The sequence below is a fragment of the Aspergillus novofumigatus genome (genome assembly GCF_002847465.1).
Source record: "Aspergillus novofumigatus IBT 16806 chromosome Unknown P174scaffold_2, whole genome shotgun sequence".
In the NCBI taxonomy this organism is placed as follows: domain Eukaryota; kingdom Fungi; phylum Ascomycota; class Eurotiomycetes; order Eurotiales; family Aspergillaceae; genus Aspergillus; species Aspergillus novofumigatus.
In genome coordinates this window covers 1,409,094-1,430,473 of record NW_020194275.1, presented here as the reverse complement: position 1 = coordinate 1,430,473, position 21,380 = coordinate 1,409,094, and the positions used below count along the sequence as shown (strand labels likewise).

General features: G+C 48.3%; 10 protein-coding genes across 10 annotated transcripts; 4 read left to right on the top strand and 6 right to left on the bottom strand.

Annotated features, from left to right (window-relative positions):
• Nucleotides 1-1,888: 1,888 nt before the first annotated feature.
• On the top strand, nt 1,889-3,436 carry P174DRAFT_428293 (SMI1/KNR4 family protein; the record flags this gene model as incomplete). The annotated part of the gene is made up of 1 exon (XM_024825502.1): nt 1,889-3,436. One exon carries the CDS (start codon nt 1,889-1,891, stop codon nt 3,434-3,436), a length of 1,548 nt encoding a protein of 515 aa, XP_024685366.1.
• A 340-nt stretch (nt 3,437-3,776) lies between these two features.
• Nucleotides 3,777-5,448, bottom strand: P174DRAFT_438585 (thioredoxin-like protein; the record flags this gene model as incomplete). Its single annotated transcript, XM_024826575.1, has 3 exons — nt 3,777-4,401; nt 4,473-4,980; nt 5,377-5,448. 3 exons carry the CDS (start codon nt 5,446-5,448, stop codon nt 4,205-4,207), a joined length of 777 nt encoding a protein of 258 aa, XP_024685365.1. The 3' UTR covers nt 3,777-4,204.
• Nucleotides 5,449-5,830: 382 nt separating this feature from the next.
• Nucleotides 5,831-7,167, top strand: gmtA (GDP-mannose transporter; the record flags this gene model as incomplete). The annotated part of the gene is made up of 4 exons (XM_024824632.1): nt 5,831-6,076; nt 6,145-6,232; nt 6,301-6,672; nt 6,746-7,167. The coding sequence occupies 4 exons, from the start codon at nt 5,831-5,833 to the stop codon at nt 7,165-7,167; spliced, it is 1,128 nt and encodes a 375-aa protein (XP_024685364.1).
• Nucleotides 7,168-8,229: 1,062 nt separating this feature from the next.
• On the top strand, nt 8,230-9,739 carry P174DRAFT_438583 (25S rRNA (uracil2634-N3)-methyltransferase). Its single transcript, XM_024826574.1, has one exon. The coding sequence runs from the start codon at nt 8,718-8,720 to the stop codon at nt 9,711-9,713; it is 996 nt and encodes a 331-aa protein (XP_024685363.1). The 5' UTR covers nt 8,230-8,717; the 3' UTR covers nt 9,714-9,739.
• Nucleotides 9,732-11,412, bottom strand: P174DRAFT_438581 (FYV10 family protein). The gene is made up of 4 exons (XM_024826573.1): nt 11,199-11,412; nt 10,597-11,136; nt 10,333-10,527; nt 9,732-10,263 (listed from the first exon to the last, which is right to left on the bottom strand). The coding sequence occupies exons 1-4, from the start codon at nt 11,250-11,252 to the stop codon at nt 9,832-9,834; spliced, it is 1,221 nt and encodes a 406-aa protein (XP_024685362.1). The 5' UTR covers nt 11,253-11,412; the 3' UTR covers nt 9,732-9,831.
• Nucleotides 11,413-11,500: 88 nt separating this feature from the next.
• cbf5 (pseudouridine synthase CBF5) lies at nt 11,501-13,751 on the bottom strand. Its single transcript, XM_024826572.1, has 5 exons — nt 13,540-13,751; nt 13,290-13,446; nt 12,593-13,224; nt 12,307-12,533; nt 11,501-12,178 (listed from the first exon to the last, which is right to left on the bottom strand). The coding sequence occupies exons 1-5, from the start codon at nt 13,649-13,651 to the stop codon at nt 11,906-11,908; spliced, it is 1,401 nt and encodes a 466-aa protein (XP_024685361.1). The 5' UTR covers nt 13,652-13,751; the 3' UTR covers nt 11,501-11,905.
• Nucleotides 13,752-14,049: 298 nt separating this feature from the next.
• Nucleotides 14,050-15,725, bottom strand: P174DRAFT_501484 (centromere/microtubule-binding protein Cbf5). The gene is made up of 5 exons (XM_024831034.1): nt 15,541-15,725; nt 15,301-15,479; nt 15,154-15,251; nt 14,686-14,728; nt 14,050-14,635 (listed from the first exon to the last, which is right to left on the bottom strand). Exons 1-5 carry the CDS (start codon nt 15,573-15,575, stop codon nt 14,199-14,201), a joined length of 792 nt encoding a protein of 263 aa, XP_024685360.1. The 5' UTR covers nt 15,576-15,725; the 3' UTR covers nt 14,050-14,198.
• Nucleotides 15,726-16,512: 787 nt separating this feature from the next.
• Nucleotides 16,513-17,670, bottom strand: P174DRAFT_457524 (uncharacterized protein; the record flags this gene model as incomplete). Its single annotated transcript, XM_024829557.1, has 4 exons — nt 16,513-16,910; nt 16,975-17,413; nt 17,462; nt 17,519-17,670. The coding sequence occupies 4 exons, from the start codon at nt 17,668-17,670 to the stop codon at nt 16,513-16,515; spliced, it is 990 nt and encodes a 329-aa protein (XP_024685359.1).
• P174DRAFT_384275 (prephenate dehydratase PHA2) lies at nt 17,608-18,939 on the top strand (the record flags this gene model as incomplete). Its single annotated transcript, XM_024823198.1, has 2 exons — nt 17,608-17,996; nt 18,052-18,939. Exons 1-2 carry the CDS (start codon nt 17,943-17,945, stop codon nt 18,937-18,939), a joined length of 942 nt encoding a protein of 313 aa, XP_024685358.1. The 5' UTR covers nt 17,608-17,942.
• A 249-nt stretch (nt 18,940-19,188) lies between these two features.
• P174DRAFT_438571 (translation termination factor eRF1) lies at nt 19,189-21,112 on the bottom strand. The gene is made up of 4 exons (XM_024826571.1): nt 20,924-21,112; nt 20,818-20,867; nt 19,629-20,757; nt 19,189-19,570 (listed from the first exon to the last, which is right to left on the bottom strand). Exons 1-4 carry the CDS (start codon nt 21,042-21,044, stop codon nt 19,566-19,568), a joined length of 1,305 nt encoding a protein of 434 aa, XP_024685357.1. The 5' UTR covers nt 21,045-21,112; the 3' UTR covers nt 19,189-19,565.
• Nucleotides 21,113-21,380: the final 268 nt, after the last annotated feature.

Sequence of the window (21,380 nt, the reverse complement as noted above, 5' to 3'; positions counted from 1 at the left end):
AAATACACCTCATCATAAGAATTAAGGTACCTAAGTATACCGTGGTGTTGGCGTCCAGAACCTGTATGGAAGCCCCCATAGAAGGTCCCTACCGTAGGTACCTAGGTAGCCTCCATACCTAAGGTCGAGTGCCATTCGTTCCCCGCCCTGGTGGTTACCTAATAATAGATGCCACTTGTTGAGTTTCATGGGTCCACTGGTTTGGTATTGTATTCGCTCCCTTCTGAAAACGACGGGTTGGATTGGTGTTGAGAGACAGATCTTACGAGTCCAAGGCATGGCGAATACTTAATATCCTAGTAGTAAATGTTTGAAGATTCATCAAAGGGACAATCAAGTGTCCGAGTCAGCCGCCCGAGGGAACCAAGGATTATAGAGAGGCCAATATGAAGTGATGAGCATCTATCTACTCCATTTAAAATTGCCTGTCGATGATTATTTCGCTAAAACGCCACCGGCTTAAGAAACGGTTCTCTGTAACTTTGGTTAGACTTGCAATGGACCAAGAGATCCAGGTCTTGACTCTTAAGGCTCACGTCTGATTTTCTACGCCATTTGCAGCCGGCCTAGTTAACCAAAAGAACCCGATATTTATCGCCGCAATTGTGGGCGTTGGGTGTACTATCTGTTCTATTAGCGGAAGGCGTTGGGGGTAGGAGAATGCTGGTCCATCCAGAATGGTGTCGGTCGATGGTTTCGGCTGTTTGTTGCCAGTGGCATATGGATCGTCTAAGTAGATTATGTCTGTCAATCCTGTGCATAGTGCGTACCTAACCAACCTTTAATTATCTATGAACCTATCATCTACTCTGTATACTAGTAGTTTAACTATTAGTTATGTATGGGTCAGTCTACTCGAACTAAAAGGAAACGAGAGTTTCCACGGTCCCAGGGGCTCAAGGCGAATGAATGATCGAATCATGGATGATCGGCTCGTCCTAATATTCGCAGTCCAAACACGCACACATGAACGCGCTAAAGTTGGCCCCGGGGAGGACATTGAAGAGGAGAAAAGTAGACATTCGAGAGACGAAGAAGCGTTGAAAACGGCGGAAGGAAAAGTGAAGGATACATACTCACCGCGGTGTTCCTCCGTACAACCATAGTTACAGAGACATTGGTAGACTACCTAAATATTGCCTATCTCCTAGCGATAATAATTTATCTACATGTCTCCTGTTCAGATCGTCAAAATCGCTACCTCTGTTATTGGTCTTCGAAAGTAACAGTTGGCGCATGGGCTCGTCTGCTTCCGGGTGAAGGATTCCTACCGCTTTCTGCGTTCTGGCTTGTCTTCAATTGTCCAAGTCCGTAAAGGTCGATCGACTACTAATAATCATCGGCATCACCTCTTTTCGTCTGGAATCCATATACTTCCTTCTGGTTCCTCCTTCTTGTTGATATTCCCTTCTCCTTATCTTCCACACAGCCCATACCACTCCATACTTGCCATCCTATCTCTCCTTATTTCATCAGGAAACTTAACGGATCAAGCGCCTTCTACCGCATCCCCTCCGCTTCCCCTTGCTCGAGGGGGAAAAAGGCTTTGTCGTTTCGCCCTTTCTTCTCTATCTTCTCCGTCCCAAATCACCTCTCTCCTATCTGACCTCCAGCGTCAGTAATCAAATGACCTACATTCGGCACACTTGACTATCCCAAACTTTCTAGATTCAATTCGCCCTCGGCTTGGTGTTAGTGCTGTGGAGGTTCCCAACATGTCGAACGCGTAAGTTCTACTTCGCACTTGTCTGAAATACTCTGAGGCATCAAGAAAAGAAGATACCCCTTCTCATTCTACATTATTACATCCGAAGTCAGAGAGACTGAGCGAATTGTCTGATTTTATTCGAGCAGCTTCGGTTCAGCATGGCGCTCCTTTTGGCATACGATGACCTCCTATGATCGACATGCGTCCCACGACTCCCCATATCGGACCGGAAGACATGTACCTTTGAGTCAAAGCCGCCATGAGCCCCTCACGTCTATTGCGACGAGCGCCATTGAGTCTCGACCGGATCTCACCGATACATTTGAGGATGACCAACCGAAAGGGTCTACAAGTTCCAACTCTAACGGGTGGACTGGTTCCCCTACCGGAGTTGGTTCTCCTAACCGTCCCTATTCCCCCGGATTGAGGTCGCTTTCTTCCCAGAAGCGGCGATCAACTGAACGTGGCGCAGATGGTGCCCCGGAGATTCAGATGCAAAGCTTCCATGACGGAGCTCCGCCTCCGCCCCCGGTGGCCCATTCATGGCGGAAAATTGAGCGATGGCTGGAAATTAATTACGAAGAGCTATACGATAATCTTTGCGAGGGGTGCACTCAAAACGATATAAATGAGTTGGAGCATGAATTGGATTGCAGCCTGCCCTTGGAGGTGCGGGAGTCCCTCATGATCCACGACGGTCAGGAGCGCCCTGGCCTCCCCACAGGCGTTATCTTCGGATGTATGCTTCTAGACTGCGAGGAAATTGTTCAAGAATGGAAGAACTGGAGGACCGTCAATGAAGAGTTTTTGAGCAACTCCAGCATGATGAATCCTCCCCCGAAAGCCACAGCAAGCTCATCCTCGGCGGCGCCTCCTCCACAAGGCCCGAATCCTCTCTGGAGACAAGACCTTTTGGACCGCCAGGACTCACAGCCTCCAGGCGCTGTACAGAGGGCGTACGCACACCCTGCCTGGATCCCTCTTGCTCGTGATTGGGGTGGAAACAATATTGCGATCGACTTGGCCCCTGGCCCCGCTGGGAAATGGGGTCAGGTTATCATTTTCGGTCGTGACTACGACTGCAAATACGTTGTCGCTCGCTCTTGGGCTGCTTTCCTCGCTGTGATCGCGGATGATATCTGCAGTGGTAAGGTCAACGTAGATGAGGAGACGAATGAGCTTAAATTGTTGGAATTCAAGGGTCAGAATGTTGAGCCGCCCTATTTGGAGATTCTGCGTTGGAGGACAGATCAGAAATATGGCAGAAGAGCCCCTCGACGCAAGGCGCCAAATGGACTGGGACTCAACACGAACAGCCGACCCGGGAAAGAATCCCCGTACGGAAGCCCAACACCTAGTGAAGAACGAGGCCGGTCTCCTCACCGATTTCCCAACCGCGGTTCTACTCAGAGCCCTAAGACGCAGTTCGGCGTTTCGAGTCCTCTAGCTCGTGTCACAGAAGAAGCGACGAGTCCTGTGAATACAAGCGCTGAAGTTGAGATGCCCGAGGATGTTTCCAAGGAAAATAGAAAGGAGCCTGAAACCGATGATTTGATGGAAGTGGTTACACCCCAAATCTCTGGAAAGGAAAATCAGGACCTCACAGACAAGCATGACGAGCAGAAGTCACCCAAACCAGAAAAGGTGCAGAGACGTGAATCTAACCAAGGGACAACCGCGGTCTCGGAAGCTGAGGTCTTGGGGGAAATGAAGAATATAGCCATCTAAGCCTGCTTTCCTGAGCTCTTTCCCTCTGTTTCTTGCGAGCACCCTTGTGCCAACGCTCTGCGGCTGGTTTCTATTCCCTTGCTCTCATTGACTTGACCTGTTGAAGAACAACAGCTTCCTCTAGCGAGTAGGTGGATGTGGTGTGACTAGTTTGAACCGCTTGTATAAATTTTCCTTGTTCTTTCTGTTATTCATACGGCATTTCCATACTTCCATGGAGCTTTCCGATTTCTTTTTTTCCGAAGATGGTCTTGTTTCTCATTCGCCTTGAGCCACATTGCCTGTAACTTTAATGATCATGCAATTAGGTTCAATATTAGCCAATTGACCTTCCGCTTGTCTCTCATGATTGAAGGGTCCTCCTACTCGTTTTCCTAAGTGACCATTCTCTTCACTTACGCTCCTGAAAGAAAGTTTCATGTGCTTATGAATGGCCTTTCCGGCTGCTGTCTCCCATCATGTGTTTGACATGGCAAAACCTAACTTCTCATTGCGAGAGGATGGGGAAGACACCATTCTTTCATCCTTCATCCCCCACCCCCCAACCCCCAAAAAGGCCACTAGGTCTCACTGTACAAGGCACGCAAACATGATTATGAGTGGCAGTATTAGCCTAATTGCATATGCCTTGGACACTTAAGATGTCTATGATCATTTGCACACCAGATTGTGATTTGCAAGCCAGAGCTATGGCTGTTCTCCTCAGGTGAGAGAGACCAACTTGGTCATGCTGGTGTAGAAAAGAGCTTAACGGTGCATACTGCCATCTCAGTCCCAGTCGTCGTCATCGTCATCATCGCCTCCATGGTGTCGTCCATTTCCGTTCCGAATAGTCCGTCGCCCAGTACCTGGCCGTCTCCTGCTGGACCCTTCGTCGCCACTGCCACCCTCAGATATATCAGAATCGTCCTCACTATTTTTGAACTTCGTCTGCGCGAGGATCCCTTTCCAAAGCAGCCGCTTTTCTAGAGTCGCGATATTGAAGCTGTCAGCCCCGTCCCGCCCCCGGCTCCAAGGCCTTCGAATCCCACCACACGCTCGACACCAATTCCGTCCTTGAACCCAATTACACAAGGAAGGACTCGTATGCTCAGCTTGTCCACCACGAAGGGGGTATTGCGCACATCGACGCGCGCGAAGCGCACCTCATGGTGCCGTGTTGCCAACGTCCGGATATGCTCATCCATGACCCCGCATCGGGCGAAATCCGGATGGGCAAAATGGATGACACAACGATGGGTCTGTGTTGTGAAGTCTAGCACGGCTTGGTCGTCTTTCAAAGTAGGGTAGAGGCCTTCTTCAACGAGGGTGGTTGCTGGATCGCGGAAAGAGGATCGGTTGTTTTTGGACGCAGAAAACTCGGCATTGAGTTGTTCGATGCGATGCGCACGGTAGGCCGAGTCATCCTCATTCTCGAGCGCTTCGAACAGGGAATCGTCGTCATTGTCGTCGTCTAGATCTCGAGCGGGGTGGTGCTTCTGCTCTGAATCTTTATTCATGGCGCTGGCAGGTCTGTTCTCTAGATCTATTAGTCGAATTAGGTTCTAGAAGAAAACGCTCAGGAGACAGGTGAATTCATGGTTCGAAATGTCTTGAGAGCTCAAAGGGGTTGGTTGATAAAAGCAGACGATTGTCATTGTAAAGTTAAGGGCACAGTGGAGATAAAACCCATAACAATCAATACGGAGGTTGAGCTCCTACTGCTCAGATATGAGAAAAGTCTCAACATAAAATTTCCCCTTAAATCCTATCATTGAAAGTAGCCTCGTCCATTAGTGGTGGGATGTGCACCTTGTCAGTAATCTCAAATGTGCTCCAGTACTTCTATCCATTGCTTGGATGCTTGTGTATCAATATGTTAAGGCACCTTATGGAATACTCTGTAATTTGTGTTGTATGTAATTATCAGGTACATTGCCTGTAATCTGTATTCAACGTACCGCCTCCTGGATGCCGCTTCCAGGACGGCTGCCTGGATCGTCAGGCAGAGGATTTTGTTCATTATTATTCATAATTATAAAATAGCAACAGTGATACCTCTGTAATAAAAATAATAACATTTGATTGATTATATTTCTTCCATACACCCATTCTCATCTTATCAGGACTTCTGCTTATTTCCCACCAACCCCCTTTCCTTACATATCTCATTCAAATAGGAGGAACATAAGGAAGTGGACAAGGAAGCAAGGCTCTTCCCTATATAATATATTGTGTTATCATTCATTGCTTCTCACATTCATTTTTGCGTTCATCTTACTTTTTCCCTCACGAATCCGACTCATCAGCAATTGTTTTGTGCCACTGGAGCATTCTCCCCCTCGTTCCTCGATTTCGTCCGGATATTTCGTTCTTGTTCCCTTGGTCTTCGAATCCGATTCTCAGTCTCGCATCATGGCGGACGACAAGAAAACGAATGAGTATACCATCGAGATGGATAAGTTAGATCACGGCAATAAGGATTTCGAGGCGCCGGCCCCTGCTGTTCAGCCCAGAGGTCCTCCAGCTGCGCAGCTTGCCAATAATCCCATCCTGCCTGTGCTGGCTTATTGCGGTTCGTCTATTTTGATGACTGTCATGAACAAATATGTCCTTTCCGGCATGGATTTCAATCTCAATTTCTTCCTCCTTTGCGTGCAGGTAAGTTGGTCAGATTTGCCGGGGCGTAGAAGCACCAAGCCTGAGCTGACAACATCATTTCACTCCAGTCAATTGTCTGTATTGTGGCGATTCAAACATGCAAGGCTAGCAAACTGATTACATATCGCGACTTCAATTCGGATGAGGCCAAGAAGTGTAAGCATCCCATTCCGTCGTTGGGTATCTTCAAGGAAAGCATTCTGACAGGCCTTCTTTCTGGCCAGGGTTTCCGATCACTCTGCTTCTGATTGGCATGATCTACACCGGCTCCAAGGCACTGCAATATCTATCGATTCCTGTGTACACCATCTTCAAGAATCTGACCATCATCCTAATCGCCTACGGAGAGGTGCTTTGGTTTGGCGGTTCGGTGACAGGCATGACCCTCTTCTCGTTTGGACTCATGGTCCTCAGTTCCATCATCGCCGCGTGGGCCGATATCAAGCATGCAGTTGAAAGTAGTGGAGACGCTACTGCCAAAGTGTCGACTCTCAATGCTGGTTATATCTGGATGTTGATCAACTGTTTCTGCACTTCGTCCTACGTCCTGGGAATGCGCAAGCGAATCAAGTTGACTAACTTCAAGGACTTTGACAGTATGTCCCTTCTTGTTTCTATATCTCTGCCACGAAATCTTGGAGCTCGCGTCTAATCTTATGCCTCATTTAGCCATGTTCTACAATAATCTTCTGTCAATCCCTGTGCTTCTGGTTCTCACCTTCTTGATGGAGGACTGGTCGTCGGCAAACATCGCGCGCAATTTCCCCCCGGCCGATCGCAACGGCATCTTATTTGCCATGATTCTCTCCGGTCTCTCGTCCGTGTTCATCTCCTACACCTCCGCTTGGTGTGTCCGCGTGACCTCGTCGACAACCTATTCCATGGTCGGCGCTCTGAACAAGCTGCCCATCGCACTCTCCGGCTTGATCTTCTTCGATGCTCCCGTCACTTTCCCCAGCGTTTCTGCCATTGTTGTCGGCTTTATCAGTGGAATTGTTTACGCCGTTGCCAAGATCAAGCAAAGTGCCAAGCCAAAGACTGGTGTGCTGCCAATGTCGAACCCCCCGTCAGTGCTAGCAGCCAGAGCATGAGAGACTCTCTGCGCTCCTGAATCACTTCACCCTGATTGTGAAGGCTTAGCGAGACGTCGATGTGCGCCTTATCATGGACGACGGACGCCCCTTGTTATCATTTCGAATCAGCTCCCAGAAACAAACGTGGACTCGCCCCCAACATGAACGTGATATGTACCTATACTCCCTTTCAGGCGTAGTTGTCCACATTTCGGTCAATTTCGTTGTTGCTTTTGGCCTTTGTGGTCGATAACGCTTCCTAGGAACCTCGCCCTACCCTCATCGTATTCGGTCTGATGTGAAGGTCTCCTCCTTTCTGCTCAGAATTTTGTTTCAAATCACGAAATTTTGGTAACGGCTTTCATTTCACCCTCCCGTCTTGATTGATACTACCTGCTCATATGCATGGCAATTTTCGCGACGTTAAGACTGCAGACAGATCAGATGTTGAAGACAGTGGATTTTTCTTTTTTTTTTGAGAGTGTGATGTATATAACAACCTTGTACTTCTTTTTAATATGGTTATAGAGCGGGTTGGGGTGACATGGTCCGTTTTTTGTCAAAATTGCGGAGGATTAAAAAATACAGAATAGAAATCAGTTCAGGATATAACAAAACAGTAATCTACGAAATGGGCAGGCCAGTTATCTCTATTTCGTACCTGAGATTCAATTCAAGAAATCCATTATTCTCGGGAAATGAATTGGCCCGCGCGCAGGTTTGGAACTACAATTTTTTTTTACCCCTGTTCGGATTTGAGTCCTACCTTAATGGGGGAGTAGTCCTTAAATGGGTTCAGTTATCCAGTCAATTCAGAAAAGCAGCCCGGTTCTTAATTCTATCTTCGTTTAGATCCGTTCTGAAGACGACAAGACCTGAAGGACCCAAGTTTATATCTTAGAGACATGCCCAGATCGAAAAAAGCCCGGGCTAACGGGCCCCAGCGCGGTGATATGCCCGGCTTCAGAGGAGCCCGGAAAATGCACACGTTTTCGAGATTATCTACATCTGCGGGGCCATCTTCGACATCTAAGACCCAGAAGGGTGGCATTGGCAACAGTGGTACAGCGGAGAAGAACAAGAAGAATCCGGCCCAACATCGACGGCCTATTGTCCCATTCGGACGGAGAGATCGTATCCTACTTGTGGGTGAGGGTGAGCGCTTCCTCTTCTTGTAAACTTCCCTACTACTTTCAAGATTTACGTTTCCTTTTGATGATTTTCTTTCTCAAATACCTGGAGCGTCCAGAGCCCTTCAGTCAATGTTGTTCTCCCTATTTACATTCGTCTCATGTGCTTGTCCGACAGCATCAGGCGAGCGTCGATGTTTCCGCATGTGTTAATCTGCAAGGGCACTCGTCGTGTTGGCTTTGTTGAATTTATAGTATACTAGCGATCTGTATTAACGTTGACCCGACCTGAAGCTATTCTGTGCCTTTCCTTCCGTGTACTCACGCTGGCTCGGCTGAGCCCCTGGTGTCTTGCGGTTCAAGTACCAGAGTTCCTGAATTGCAAATAGTCTGACGAAATGTTTACTAGGGGATTTCTCGTTTGCTCGCTCTCTAGCGATGCAGCACCGTTGCAGCAATATCCTGGCCACATGCTACGACTCAGAAGAGATGCTATACAGCAAATATCCACAAGCTAAACAGCATGTCCAGGATCTTCTTAGCTCGTTCTCTAATAAGAGAAAACAGAGTGATCCTGATGGATCTGAGGCGGAGAAGGAAAGCACTCAGGGAAAAAAGAAAGGCGGACAGCAGTCTGATAAGAAACAGGACTGCAAGCGTCGGGGTCCGAACGTACTCTGCGCAGTTGATGCGCGAAAACTCGGATCTCCCGCCGGAGGTGGGAAGGATGTCCGCACAGGCTTTGCACGCCGCGAGCGCAAACGTCCTGCTTGGCAGGGAAATAGGCAGAAGATCGAGCCAGCAACCACTACAGGTGGGCCCTGGGATATCATATGTTTCAACTTCCCACACGTCGGTGGCCTATCAACGGACGTGAATCGACAGGTTCGCTCAAACCAGGAACTACTTGTCGCCTTTTTCAAGGCCTGCGTGCCACTGTTGTCGGCCCGTCCGCAAGTCTTGAACGGCGATGATGAAGACGAAGAGGATGACAACTGGAGCTCAAGTGAAGACAGTGAATCAGACTCGGGCGAGCAGGATGATCAGGATATCCTCGCCAATGGACGGCGAGGTAAATACAGGACCGAGCCAGGACAAATTTTAGTGACCATGTTTGAAGGCGAGCCTTACACCCTATGGAATATCAAGGATCTTGCACGGCACGCCGGTTTGCGGGTGGTCACGAGTTTTAGATTTCCGTGGAGCTCTTACCAGGGATACTCCCACGCTCGAACCCTCGGCGAGATCGAAGGAAAGCATGGGGGAAGAGGGGGCTGGAGGGGAGAAGACCGCGAGGCAAGAATGTATGTCTTTGAGGTCAGGCAAGAAGATCAAGTTGCCCCGCCGAAGAATCCGCAGGCTACTAGATTGGACACTAAGGGAAAGAATCAGAAACGGTCAAGGGACTCGTCCGATAGTGACGATAGCGACTAAGCTGTTAAGAATCTTGTTCTCGTACTTAGCCTCTCCAGTGCCTTCTGGGTAATAATACACAAATTAGGAGAGAATATGAAAACTTGCAGCAGCCTCGATATTCTGGATACCTCCACAGCTACATGATGTATACTTTTTTCATCTCACTCTCGTCGAAGATCTCGCCGGTGGTGGGATCCTTCACCTTGCCTGTTTCGACACAGCCAAGTTTCTTGCTCATGTCTAGTAACCGCTGCTGACCGTAAATCCTACCATTTGGCAAGACAATCGGGTCACTTTCAACATAGCTCTTAGCATGATGGGCGTACGGCATATTACGCGCAAGTTCATTCAGCTCAGTCGAGCATATGGGGCATACGGACGTCGCGGTAGATAAAGAGTTGGAGCTCGAGGAGGTATATGCGGAATGGCAAGATGGAGTCTTGAGGGCCGATAAGCCAGCAGACAATGCAATATGTAATAACGGGCTTGAAGGCAACGATAGAAGTTCATGATGGGTCCGGATGAAGAGGTCAGACAGGTGATTCCACCGGTCGAATGAGTACATTGACTGAAAATCGGTTAGCTGAAATTTTCAGGCCAAGGTGCGGATTTGAAGACAAAGATTAGACGGATGTACCTTGTACGGTTCAGCCTTAGTGTCCTGGGGGAAGGCGAGTAGTCCTGCTGCTCGATGGATTTCTTTTGATTGCGTTTCGGTATACGGAGTAAGGTATCGTTTGGCATGCGCCATAGCGTCCATGAGCTTCCCTCTATCGCCTGTCCTGAGCATTTCTATATACTGCTGCAGGCGTAATTCAAACTCCAGATTGAACTGTATCTGGTTTGTTAGTGAATGAGACTGGATTCGAGACACGGCTATGTTCATGTGTACTCCACATACCTGACTCTTCTTCAACGCCGGTTTGTTCTCGTTACACCACTGCAAAGCGTCCTTTGTTTCCCCACGGCGCAAGCTCTGAGCAATCCTTTGGCACTGTACGAAGACATCCAGATCAACTAGGTCTTCGATGCCCTTCTCCTGGGCCAACTGCTGAGCACTCTCAGTGTACCCGGAACGCAGCATGTGATCAACCACCAGTCTATCCAGCCTGATCCTGGACCACTGGTCATATTTGACATCTGCCAAGCTGGGAATTTGGTGCAGATGCTCCAGATGCTGTATACGTTTTCGTGACTGGTTTTGGATTTTCTTCTCCTCTTGCTGGATACTTTCAATTTTCCGTTTCATGTTTTGCATGCGAGCCAACATAGAGTCGAGAGCCGCGAGAGTTTGATCCGGTGTCTGAACATTTGATAGGGAGGCATTGGCGGCCTCTTTGAGCGCGGAAATGACATATTCCCTTTCCCTCTCGACAAGTCGTTGAACAGATTTGAAGTTTCTCCGTGCAAGCTCGTGAGGTAATCGTAGAAGAGGCTGATCCTACACGACCACAAGATGCCACCATCAGCTACAGCGTATAGATGGGCGGTGGTGGGAATTACCAGGAGCAGATGATTCTCCGCATTGAGCTTCGTTGACGTGAGCTCTGCAGCCATGAAGACTTCCGGGTCGTCTGTGCCTAGTCGTATTCGATACTTCTTTCACGTTAAGCCTGAAAGGAGGGAGATTGCGGGGGTTTGGAGAATAAGCCTATGATTAGAGTGAGATAACAAAAAGAGAGAAAGCCGTTGCGACGCAACACAGGTGGCATCCATGTAGCAGGTGGGCGGCGGGGAAATAATCGGCTTGTCGGACTTGGTGCGGAGAACATCAGCGAAAAGGTCACGAGTCACAGCACTGAAATGCCCTTCCAACAACCGACGTAAAAGACGCAAAGCACTTTATCGAACGCCAGTAAGAGGAGATAAGTAATACGTAACTTTTATATAGATAGCTGTACACTGGTAATCCAGGACGATACCTGAATCATAGACGCTACCTGGATACCCACGTTGGTGGAACCATATTACAAATGAGAGATGCAGTGAAGGCTCTTTCTGTGATTGCTGACTTGAGAGCAGACGTTGTAAATGATACAAGAAAGACTAACATTGGTTCCCTTTTCAACCCAAGACTCCGATAAACAAGAAACAAAGTAAGGTACAGACAGCGTGCCCGTATGACAATTCGAGAAGCAAATACACAGCAGCAAAGTCTTCCAACCATGGAAGCCCGATATCCGAGCAAGTAATAAGGTCCCAGTATATGTCTAGTCGCTGTCATCACTGTCCTCCTTCTCCTGCTTGGATTTTCTTCGTTCTTTCTTTTCCTTCTTCTCCTTCTTCTTGCGCTTACGCTCTGCACGTTCCTCTGGTGTTTCGCCCTCATGCCTCTTGCGTTTCTTCTCTTCCTTGGTTTCATCGACATCCATCTTGGACTGGGGTGAAGATGGCGCCTCGTCCTGTTCGGTAGTTGGGGCAGCAGCCACGTCTTTTTTAGCTGTCAATTCAGGTGCAGCCTGAGCGGAAGCTTCTTCGGGGCGCTGTAATCCTTGTATTCGGTCTTCCATTTGGCGGGGTGTCCTCATTTGCTCTGCCATATTTCTTGAGGCCTGGTCAGCGTACAAAAACCACGAAAACCTATGTTGGAAGGCGAAACCCAGCAACTTACATCCAGTTTTCCAGCTGACTTGAGCTTTTTCTTCTCCAGAGCTACAGGGCCCAGACCCCATCTGCGAGGGTAGAGATCACGTTCCATGATGCAACGTTTGACCTTAGCTACGACACCATGATCGCAGGTGGAAAGTTCAACAGTAGACATTTGAGCGATACCAATGGCGATGGCTTCACCCTTTGTAGTCATGAGAACAACTTCTTCGTTGACATCAATACCAGCCTCTGGACATGGGTCAGCAACCAGGTGGAAATCGACATCACCAAGAGTAAACCGAACTTACCGAAGCGCAGGAGACCAGGAATCATGAGCTTTGCGCCATAGCACACAGCATTGACGGCGCTGTCTTTAACGACGATACGCTTGTAGGTTGTGAGAAGAGACTCGAGAGGTCGGATGACCCTGCGCAGGTAAGACTCGTCCCGCTGGTTATCGTACATCCACTGCGCATCCAGGACGTCATGAAGAGTCACGAGGCCATTGTTCTCGTCCATAGCTCCACTTCGTACACGCCGAAGTTCCTGCATGTGAGCACCGACACCAAGCAAAAGACCCAAGTGAACGCAAAGAGTTCGAATATAAGTTCCAGCCTCGCAGCTGACCCAGAACACGCCAAGGTGTCTATCATTGTCGAACTCGTAGAGTTTGCTTTCGTGGATCGTTCTGATACGAAGCTGACGCTTGACAGCAGAGATCAGAGGAGGCCGCTGGAAGAGAGCGCCAGTCAAGGTCTCAAGAGCTCTCTTGAACTGAGCCTCACCACCGGGAATCTTGTCATGGAGACGAATGACGCAGACGTACTCCTTTCCGGCACCTTGTTGGGACTTGACCAAGCGGGTCGCACGGTCAATACAGACGATCAAGCAACCGGTGACCTTCGGGTCAAGAGTTCCACTGTGACCAGTTTTCTCCGCCCTGCGAAACACGCCATGGTTTTAGCATCGGGTTCCGAATATCAGCGCAGAAAGATTACAATTTACCTCAAGATTCTCTTCATCCAAGCGACAACCTCGTGACTAGATGGATTGGAAGGCTTGTCGAGGTTGATCACACCTGAGCTGATGTAGGACTTCAGGTCACGCTTGAGAGGCGAGCAACCAGCGGGAATTGGTGTGAAATGACCGGTCCTCACCATGACTGGGATAAAATCAGTTCAAGCTACTTTACACAAGAATAACCCTGCCATCCTGCAGAGCGAAGGACCATGAATTTGATGAAGTATTCACGTACGCTTGTCATAATTCTTTAGCAGCAAAGGCCACTCTTCTGTGGAGATGTTGGATGCACCAGCCTCAGGCTTGATGGTGTAGTCCATCTCTTCCTTAGCCACTGAGACTGCCATCTTGAAATTTGGCTTCAAGAGTTCAATGTCACCAGGTGAGGGCGCGTTTTTGTGAGAAGCGCAGGAAAAATTGCACCGACTTCACCAAGGTTTTGCTCTGGCGCTAGTGAGAAAAGAAACTTTTGGGAAATTTTGAAGTGCGGCAAAAGGTCTAACTACCAAAGAGGTTAGCGTCGGGGAGCTCAGAATCAGGCCGATAGTCCCGTGACTTTCAGTGAAAGTAATCCAGATCATCATATTTCTCGTCTTTCTCAGACATCGGTTTGCGTAAGCCTCTACGCTGCGGTGCGCTGCATAAATAGCTAACACCGTCGAAGTCTACTCTCGCTTATACAAGAGACTGTCGCGGTCATGCCTCTACATTTTATAACGTTTTGTGTTCTGAACATCATGATGTACTGGATTATGGATGATATGACACTTCTTGATCTGAAGGATAAAGCGGTGACACTTGTTAAAATAAGGAAGCTGCCAGGCATAGTACTATGGCAGTATCGACTGCATCAGCAAAGACAAAGATAGGAAGTAAACAGTAGAGCCTCGGACTCTAGGACCTGTTTTCAGACAGATTAGCTACCACCAAGTCTCCGCCCCGGCCCTCTTCCACCCCATGAGCTCTGAAAGGATGAAGCCCAGCCACTTGACGAGGAAGGGGGTTTTGGCCCGCTGGCCGATAGGCTGTTCCATAGGCCCGATATTCCCCTCTAGGGGCGTAGGCGGCAAAAAACCTCCTTACGAAAGCTGGCGTGGTGAGGTAGTTTCTTCCTCCACCGAAGGTCGGATAAAGACGTGTGAGGAAATCATACAAGTGGGCAGCGATGATTCCCATGCCCTCGCTCAATGCAGCGGGCCACCCGGCCATGACCAGAGTGAGCACGAGCATCGCCCAGGGTAAGTATTCGATGGGTATCTGGATGATAATAAAGGTTGCTCTTTTCCCCCGATTGTCCTGTGCAAAGGTATAGACAAATGCTAGGATCAGAGCTGTCGCAAGTTAGCACGGGTGAAAACACGATCCGCCAGGTTAGGCTCACCCGAGGTGAAGATTACGCCACTTAAGAAGTAACCTGCGGTGACCTTCGATTCATCAGCATCGTGTACTTGATCAAGGCTACTTCCAAGGTAGAAATTGGAAAAGGTTTCAGGAGAGAGTATAACAATTCATGATTGACATTACAGATAGAAGAGTATATGGAATGTAGGGCACCATAACCACCAACGTGATACTATTTAATCACGATGGCTATCTCAGTGGTCTTCCCACCATACCCACAACGCATACAGCCCTATAGGATCAATGAGAGAGGTGCTGTATGGGATGCAGGGGTGATCTTCCTCGCTTCCAGGAACCGCTTCAGCTAGTTGAGGCTGGGCGGGCAGATAACGCGAGGTGACTATGCTAGGGTTCAAAGAGAAGGTTTGCAGAGACGAAGAAACGTTGAGGAAGTGTGGTGGTTTTTCTATCGGATGATGACCATCCGATACTTGTCCTCTAGACTTACCATGATAACAAAGGCTACGAATAAAACGTAGGTGAAGAAGTCACCAGGCGAACTGAAACGGGGTGAGCCTGTCTCAAGTGCGCTGCCATAGGTATACACTAATGGCAGGTTAGCGTGGCTAAGGACCGGTCCGACATGAAGTCGTACTAAAGTAAAGATCAAATATGAAGGAAAGACCCGATCCTGTCAGAAGGAAAGGTGAAAACAATCTCCATAATTGAGGCGGAAGCCTAAAAAGCAGCCTCGGAATGAACACAACATAATAGCCGCTCAGCAGGCCACCATAAACCAGAGCTGATTGAGCAAATGTCAGAGCAGTAAGTGTCCTGTCATCGAACGTTAGACAGGATCCCTCAAAACAATGAGTTCAAGGCGGCGTAGGTGTACCTCGTGACAGGAGGAGCAGACCAGAAACGATCCATGTTAGTGAGTGGAATTGTAAATTGGCTCCCACTGCCTGAATGTGCTGTTAGAATAATCACAGTTTACATATCATAGAATAGCGGCAGCTCTTTTGCGAAGAATGTCAACTTGATGTCATTGAGAGTTGTATCAAAAGGTGAGAGGAGATTTTCTTCGGAGGAATAAAATGTGTGCAAGAACTAGCTCCTGCCTTCATAAGTTTTTCCATTCCGGTAGACGAACAGACCCACTTTATTAGTACGTACTCGGTTCCTTGAGAGCGAGTAAAAATTAGCTCCAACAACAGCGGACGCAGGGTCACGTGCAAATTCGTCCTCTTACTAGGACCTCATGTACAGAGTAGGACTTCTCGTAGTACTTCTTCATCAGACAAAATATTAGCTTTTCTACCTTCTGTTTCTCTTTACATAGGACTGGCACCCTAAATGTCATGGTTATGCTTTCAGCTGGGTCTGTCGGACGGAATAAAGAGCTATGCTTGATGAGCAGTGCCCCCTGCTATGTAATCCCAAACTGTAGCTTGTCTAAGGATACATGTGATTGAACTTAACACTCAAGATGGCCTGGTAGGGAACGTCGGATCCCAACCCTTTCTTCGTCTGTCTCTTGCCATGAACAACGTTTTTCTTTCTCTTTATTTCTCTTTCTACCTCTTAAGCACTACCGCACAAGCGACAACGTCCGTATACAGACCCAATATTTCCAGGCTAATGACTCCGTATCGAACGCTCATCGCAAACTGTGCTACTGGCCCGGAGCGAGGACATTCGCTTAAGTTTCAAGTTTCGATCAGGTGAGAGAAGCTCTCATTGAGGAGCGGTCCATTGGGCGCATGCATGGTAATAGTCCCATTGTTGCACCGGAAGTTTGGGACAAGCTTCACTTTCATTGCCATCCGAGGTACAAGCATAATGTGATCATTGTTAGTTGTCTAGTCTATCGCCGCGAATTTTTACACTTGTTTGTCTTCACGGTGCCTCTGACAGCCAGACCACCGTTGTGTCCTTCGATCCAAACATCCCAAGCCCCGCTTCCCTTGTCGAACCTGGGCTTACCGCAGATGGTTAAGTCCTCGTCAACGTATAAAGGACACAGATTTCTATATTCTATCTCACTGATTGCGTGGTTAGACTCCACTAAATAGCTCTGCAAAACCGTGAGAAGCATTGTGAGAGTCAGTGGGCCGTGAACAAGGAGAGCTGGGTAACCTTCGACGTTCCGGGTATAAGATGTGTCAAGGTGAATGTAGTGCGCATTGAATGTGAGTGCTGAAAATCGAAATAATAAATCCTTGGTCGGTTTGATCTTATGGCGAAATTCGGCGTCTGAGGGAGCTTTAGTCAAAGAAATGCCAGTCAGCACGTCCTCGAAAGCAAAACTTGGCTTGGTCTCAATTACCCTGAATTTTCCTGCGAACCTTCTCAGAGTCCCTTTTGTCTGTTTCGATTTGCTGTGTGGTCTTTTGGCGCATAAAAACTAGGCTTCTATTTTCAATAACCGATGACTCCCTGTCTTCATTTGCGTCGTCACTCCCTAAACGTCTCCTGATACTCTCCTCTGCCTCGTCTTCCTTGACCGTGCCGATACGTCTCTCTATATCGATCAAAACTTTTTCCTCCCCTTGGTGGCCCTTGACTACTACGTCCCGAATTGTTTCAATGCAGACAGCCCGACTGCCATCAAGGAGAGGACTGTGCATCAATGGGAATCTGACCCTTCCACCAGCCCAAAGACGCCTGATAAATGGCTGTCCCGGGAAATGCAATGTATCAGTACCGTCAGGGAGTATTTGAGATAGAGTCACTTGAGGAGGAAAGTAGACTAAATGATGCCCTGGCTTCAGGGGGGCGGTCGCTTAATTGAGGGGAGGATCGCATGCTTGTACCCTGTGTGCTGCAAGTGTGGAATGATATCCATCAAAGTCAGGTTCAAGAGATGAGACGGTTGAGGATGAAGATAGTCATATATTAAGGGAAGTCGTCGTGCTATCAGTTCCCGGCGCAAGCTTCCAGAGAATGTAGAGTACGTTCGCATTTTGGTGCTTGTGTATAGCTGTCCCAATGGGAATGGGAGGTTGGCTGTAGTTGCTCTCATCCAGGAATGCAGATTCTTGTGAGCAGTCCAACAGCAAGCAAAGATGACGTGTGTGCTTGGGTATCCTAGGCATTTGTGACAGCGAACTTGCAGTTTCTGTTTGTTTTGTTTGTTCTAATGGGCTCGCAGCTACGAGTAATTCAAAAGTCAGAAATGCTGGAGCTCAAAAAAGTTCCCGCAGTGCGGGGGGGCAGCTGATTGAGAAATTTGGAAAACCCCTCCTTAACTGTTCCAGAGAGTCTAAGGAGGAGACCACCTAAGTTCAGGGATTCATGGAGCCAATCAGAGTGACTTTTCTTGGCCCTGCAGCGTCCTTTTCCCATCAGGTCAGGAAGGGTGAACTCATCATAGACTTCGAACATCATTAATGTGAAGAAACAGGCTGCCGTTGAGTGTTTTGGATCTTCTGCTGAGTTGTCACCCCGCCTATCGTTCGCGGATGCTTTCGCCGCAGTTCAGCAGGGCGAAGCAGACTATGCCATCATTCCTGTCGAGAATTCGACCAATGGATCAGTTGTCCAGAATCTTGATCTTTTAGCAGATCGATATGGGCTCTACGAAGATGTGAATGTATGCGGAGAGCATTATTTGACAGTTCACCACTGCCTGCTGGCTCGAAAGGGCCTGTCGCAACCGGATATAAGGTCAATAACAAAGCTCTATACACACCCCCAGGCATGGGGTCAATGTGAGAATTTCCTGGCGAAATTCTTAAAAGGCATCGAAAGGCAGGACGTTTCTTCGACCTCAAAAGCTGCTGAGATGGTCTCACTTGAGACACAAGAACACAGTGGTGCCATAGCTAGCCGATTCGCTGCTGACTACCACGGCCTAGATGTACTCTCGGAAAATATCGAGGACAAGGCCGACAATACAACGCGATTCCTCGTTCTGAGGAACACAAAGTCAGAACGTACAGCCCGGCTTCCATTTGACGCTGTGAAGACGCCCTCAGTCGCATTAAAACCCCGGCTCACACCGTCTGCGGAAAAGACTCTGATCTCGTTCAGAATCCGTCAAGATTTTCCAGGGGCATTGGCAGACGCTCTGTTGATATTCAAGGAATTTGGTATGAATCTCACCAGCATCAACACGCGACCGAGTCAGAGGAGGGCTTGGCAATATGTATTCTTTGTCGAATGCCAACAATTCCCTACGGACCAGAATAGCCACGGGGTTACTAAAATTCTGGATAAGATGCAGCAGGTTACTGAGGGCTGCAGGCATCTTGGCACTTGGAAAGACCAGCTTTCAACTAGCAGCGTTTGATACATGGTACATGCTATCTCATCTGACATCCCTGGAAAGCACAGATATGATTTTCTATATACGGAACGGCAACTTTCTTAGGAAGACATTTTCGTGTTTCATCGCGAACAGAGCCACTCTGGCAAATACCGAGGTGCATTGCTGCTTGCCTTTGGTCACATAGAGAACGCAGAAATAACGAGCGTAAACGGAAGGGATTTCGACCCAGTAAACTGTGTCAAAAAAGAACAATCTCAATCTCGCCAGCTTAGTCCTTAAGCTCGACCATGTTTTGTGAGCGGCTGAGTTCTGCACAACAGATCCACCATTCTTCAGCAAAGCACACTTCGGGCCGACCCAGAGAAAACTAGGTAGCCTCAGTGACCATGTTACGGAGCTTGGATGGCCCTGATGCGCGGCGACTCGTCAGACTCGGTTCCGGACCAAATTGTATGTCGGAAATGGATTATAGACAAACCTCTGAGCAGCTTTATAGAGTTTTGTCCAGACCACAGCGCGGTACGTGCCAAGGTAGCCATGGGTTCACCATGAAAGCCGCCTTCACGAACGACAGGGCGAGCCGTCAAAAGATCCGTGTTGGGAACTTCTGGCAGTTCATCCTCGCTCTCAGCGAGGCCGCTGAACCGTCAATCTGCACAGATGCCCTGCGTTAGCATGCAGGATAAGATATTTTAGGGTTCAAGACGTACCGTCGTAAAATTCATCTTCGTCATCAAGGTCGGCAAGCTGTTCAAAGTTGACCTTGTACCGCAAGAGTGCTCCAATCCCACCAAATCCCTTCACAAACTGGTTTCCTTCACTGGATTTATCTGAAACAAACTCCAGCGTAGCACCAAAATCTTTGTAGTTCTCGGCAAGCCACTCGAGGAAAGAAGTCTGCTCAACAACTTCCATCTCAGTGCCAGTGTCTTTGTCGGTGAACAACGCTCGGTTCTCTTCTTGAGCTTTGGTGGCATGGACAATGACTTCGGAGCCAGTTGACGTCTTGAGAACATACCGAGTCACGTCGAGGTTCTCATAAACGATGAGAGTCTCCGCGGCACCGAGTTCCAAGGCCTTCAAAGTGTCATCAATACCATAGCAGACCTTTCCAGTATCTTGACTGATTTCCTGGAAGTACTGGCCAATCAGCTTTTTCTCCTGGACAAACTTGACATTGCTCAAAGTCTCCGATGAGAGTTCAATAGCTTGGTTGAACCCATTTTCTCCGCCGTAAGAGACATCCACGACTTTGATGACCTTGGCCTGCAGACGCTGATCGAACATATCTGACTGGTTGAGGTCATTCTTGAAATCAGCAGAACCTGCTAAAATCAGGCCCGCAACGTTCACTTTGTCGTTCGTGATGAAGTTTTGGACAGCCAGTTCGGCAATCTTGCGCACATAGTTATGACGTTTTTCCTCACGCAGACGGGCGAAACGCAACGCGGACTGACCACCACGACCGTGTTTCTTCGGCAAGTCAACGCTTAGCTTCTGAATGACTTCTCGAGTGTTGCCACTCAGTGTGCCGAAGAGGGCGCCGTTTCCATCCATGACAATGAAACCAAACTTCTGATCTGACTCAAGGAGCTCACTCAAAGCCTCTGTATGGAACTTGTTGTCACAAAGATAGAGCGAGGTATTGATGGGTTTGAATGGCTCGAAGTCAATGTTGATCTTTCGTTCTTTGCCTTCTGATGTGATGATTTCACCACAGTAGATCACCAGGCCGTTTGGAGGAACCTTGTTGTACAGCTTAAGACGTTGCTGCGTAGAAGTGATGGCTGAAAGGACGGAGAGGCGGTTGACGCGAGATTTAATATTGGAAGCGGTACCCTACCAGTTCCGTCAGTGAGCAGTTAGACATAAGTATGGACTCCACGGAATTGGACATACAAATTCTTCAGCTAACATCTTTGCCGCTCGTGAGACTTGATCTTTGGGGGCTGAGGATTCACGTTAGCGACGCATCTAGCAAAAGGGCGAATGCGAAGAGCCTTACGAATGATAAGAGAAATCATCGAAGTTCCATTTCCCCTAGCGGCCTCAAGCCGCTTGATAAGCTTCTTCACCTTCCATATTTCGATGTTCTTCTCAGCTTCGTTCGGCTGAGGCGCGCTCATGTTGGGCGACGCGACGGTAATTGACAACCAGAGGCAGAATAGGGTTCACAATTTGACAGTCTGATGCTGGTAAAGATTATTATTAGCGCTAGAAGGCAGAGAAGTCGTAGAATTTCGCCTCTTAATTTTTAAGAACGAATTCGTAATCAGATGAAACAAAGAAAAGAAGAGACTGAGAGGAGCAATCGAGTCACATACCTTAAGGCTGGTCAATTTGCCGTCCAGGTCCAGCGGGGTGTTGGAGCAAATTTCATCAGGCACCGTGGGGTGGCAGGGGACAGACAATAATAAGGCGAATGAGTAATAATAATATGGGTCAGTCGTCGCCTGTTTTTC

Excerpts from the sequence above, each read along its gene's own strand:
- P174DRAFT_438583 (XM_024826574.1), top strand. The coding sequence starts at position 8,718 with ATGCAGCACCGTTGCAGCAATATCCTGGCCACATGCTACGACTCAGAA.
- P174DRAFT_438581 (XM_024826573.1), bottom strand. The coding sequence starts at position 11,252 with ATGGCTGCAGAGCTCACGTCAACGAAGCTCAATGCGGAGAATCATCTG. Across the intron at positions 11,137-11,198 it reads CGGAGAATCATCTGCTCCTG|GATCAGCCTCTTCTACGATT; the intron begins GTAATTCCCACC and ends GTGGTCGTGTAG. Across the intron at positions 10,264-10,332 it reads CTAAGGCTGAACCGTACAAG|TCAATGTACTCATTCGACCG; the intron begins GTACATCCGTCT and ends ACCGATTTTCAG.
- cbf5 (XM_024826572.1), bottom strand. The coding sequence starts at position 13,651 with ATGGCAGTCTCAGTGGCTAAGGAAGAGATGGACTACACCATCAAGCCT. Across the intron at positions 12,534-12,592 it reads TCCTGGTCTCCTGCGCTTCG|AGGCTGGTATTGATGTCAAC; the intron begins GTAAGTTCGGTT and ends ACCCATGTCCAG. Across the intron at positions 12,179-12,306 it reads AGTCAGCTGGAAAACTGGAT|CGCCCCGAAGAAGCTTCCGC; the intron begins GTAAGTTGCTGG and ends CAAGGATTACAG.
- P174DRAFT_501484 (XM_024831034.1), bottom strand. The coding sequence starts at position 15,575 with ATGGATCGTTTCTGGTCTGCTCCTCCTGTCACGAG. Across the intron at positions 14,729-15,153 it reads TCGTAGCCTTTGTTATCATG|GTCACCGCAGGTTACTTCTT; the intron begins GTAAGTCTAGAG and ends GATGAATCGAAG. Across the intron at positions 14,636-14,685 it reads TGGCGTAATCTTCACCTCGG|CTCTGATCCTAGCATTTGTC; the intron begins GTGAGCCTAACC and ends AACTTGCGACAG.
- P174DRAFT_438571 (XM_024826571.1), bottom strand. The coding sequence starts at position 21,044 with ATGAGCGCGCCTCAGCCGAACGAAGCTGAGAAGAACATCGAAATATGG. Across the intron at positions 20,868-20,923 it reads GATGATTTCTCTTATCATTC|CCCCCAAAGATCAAGTCTCA; the intron begins GTAAGGCTCTTC and ends GTGAATCCTCAG. Across the intron at positions 20,758-20,817 it reads AGATGTTAGCTGAAGAATTT|GGTACCGCTTCCAATATTAA; the intron begins GTATGTCCAATT and ends CGGAACTGGTAG.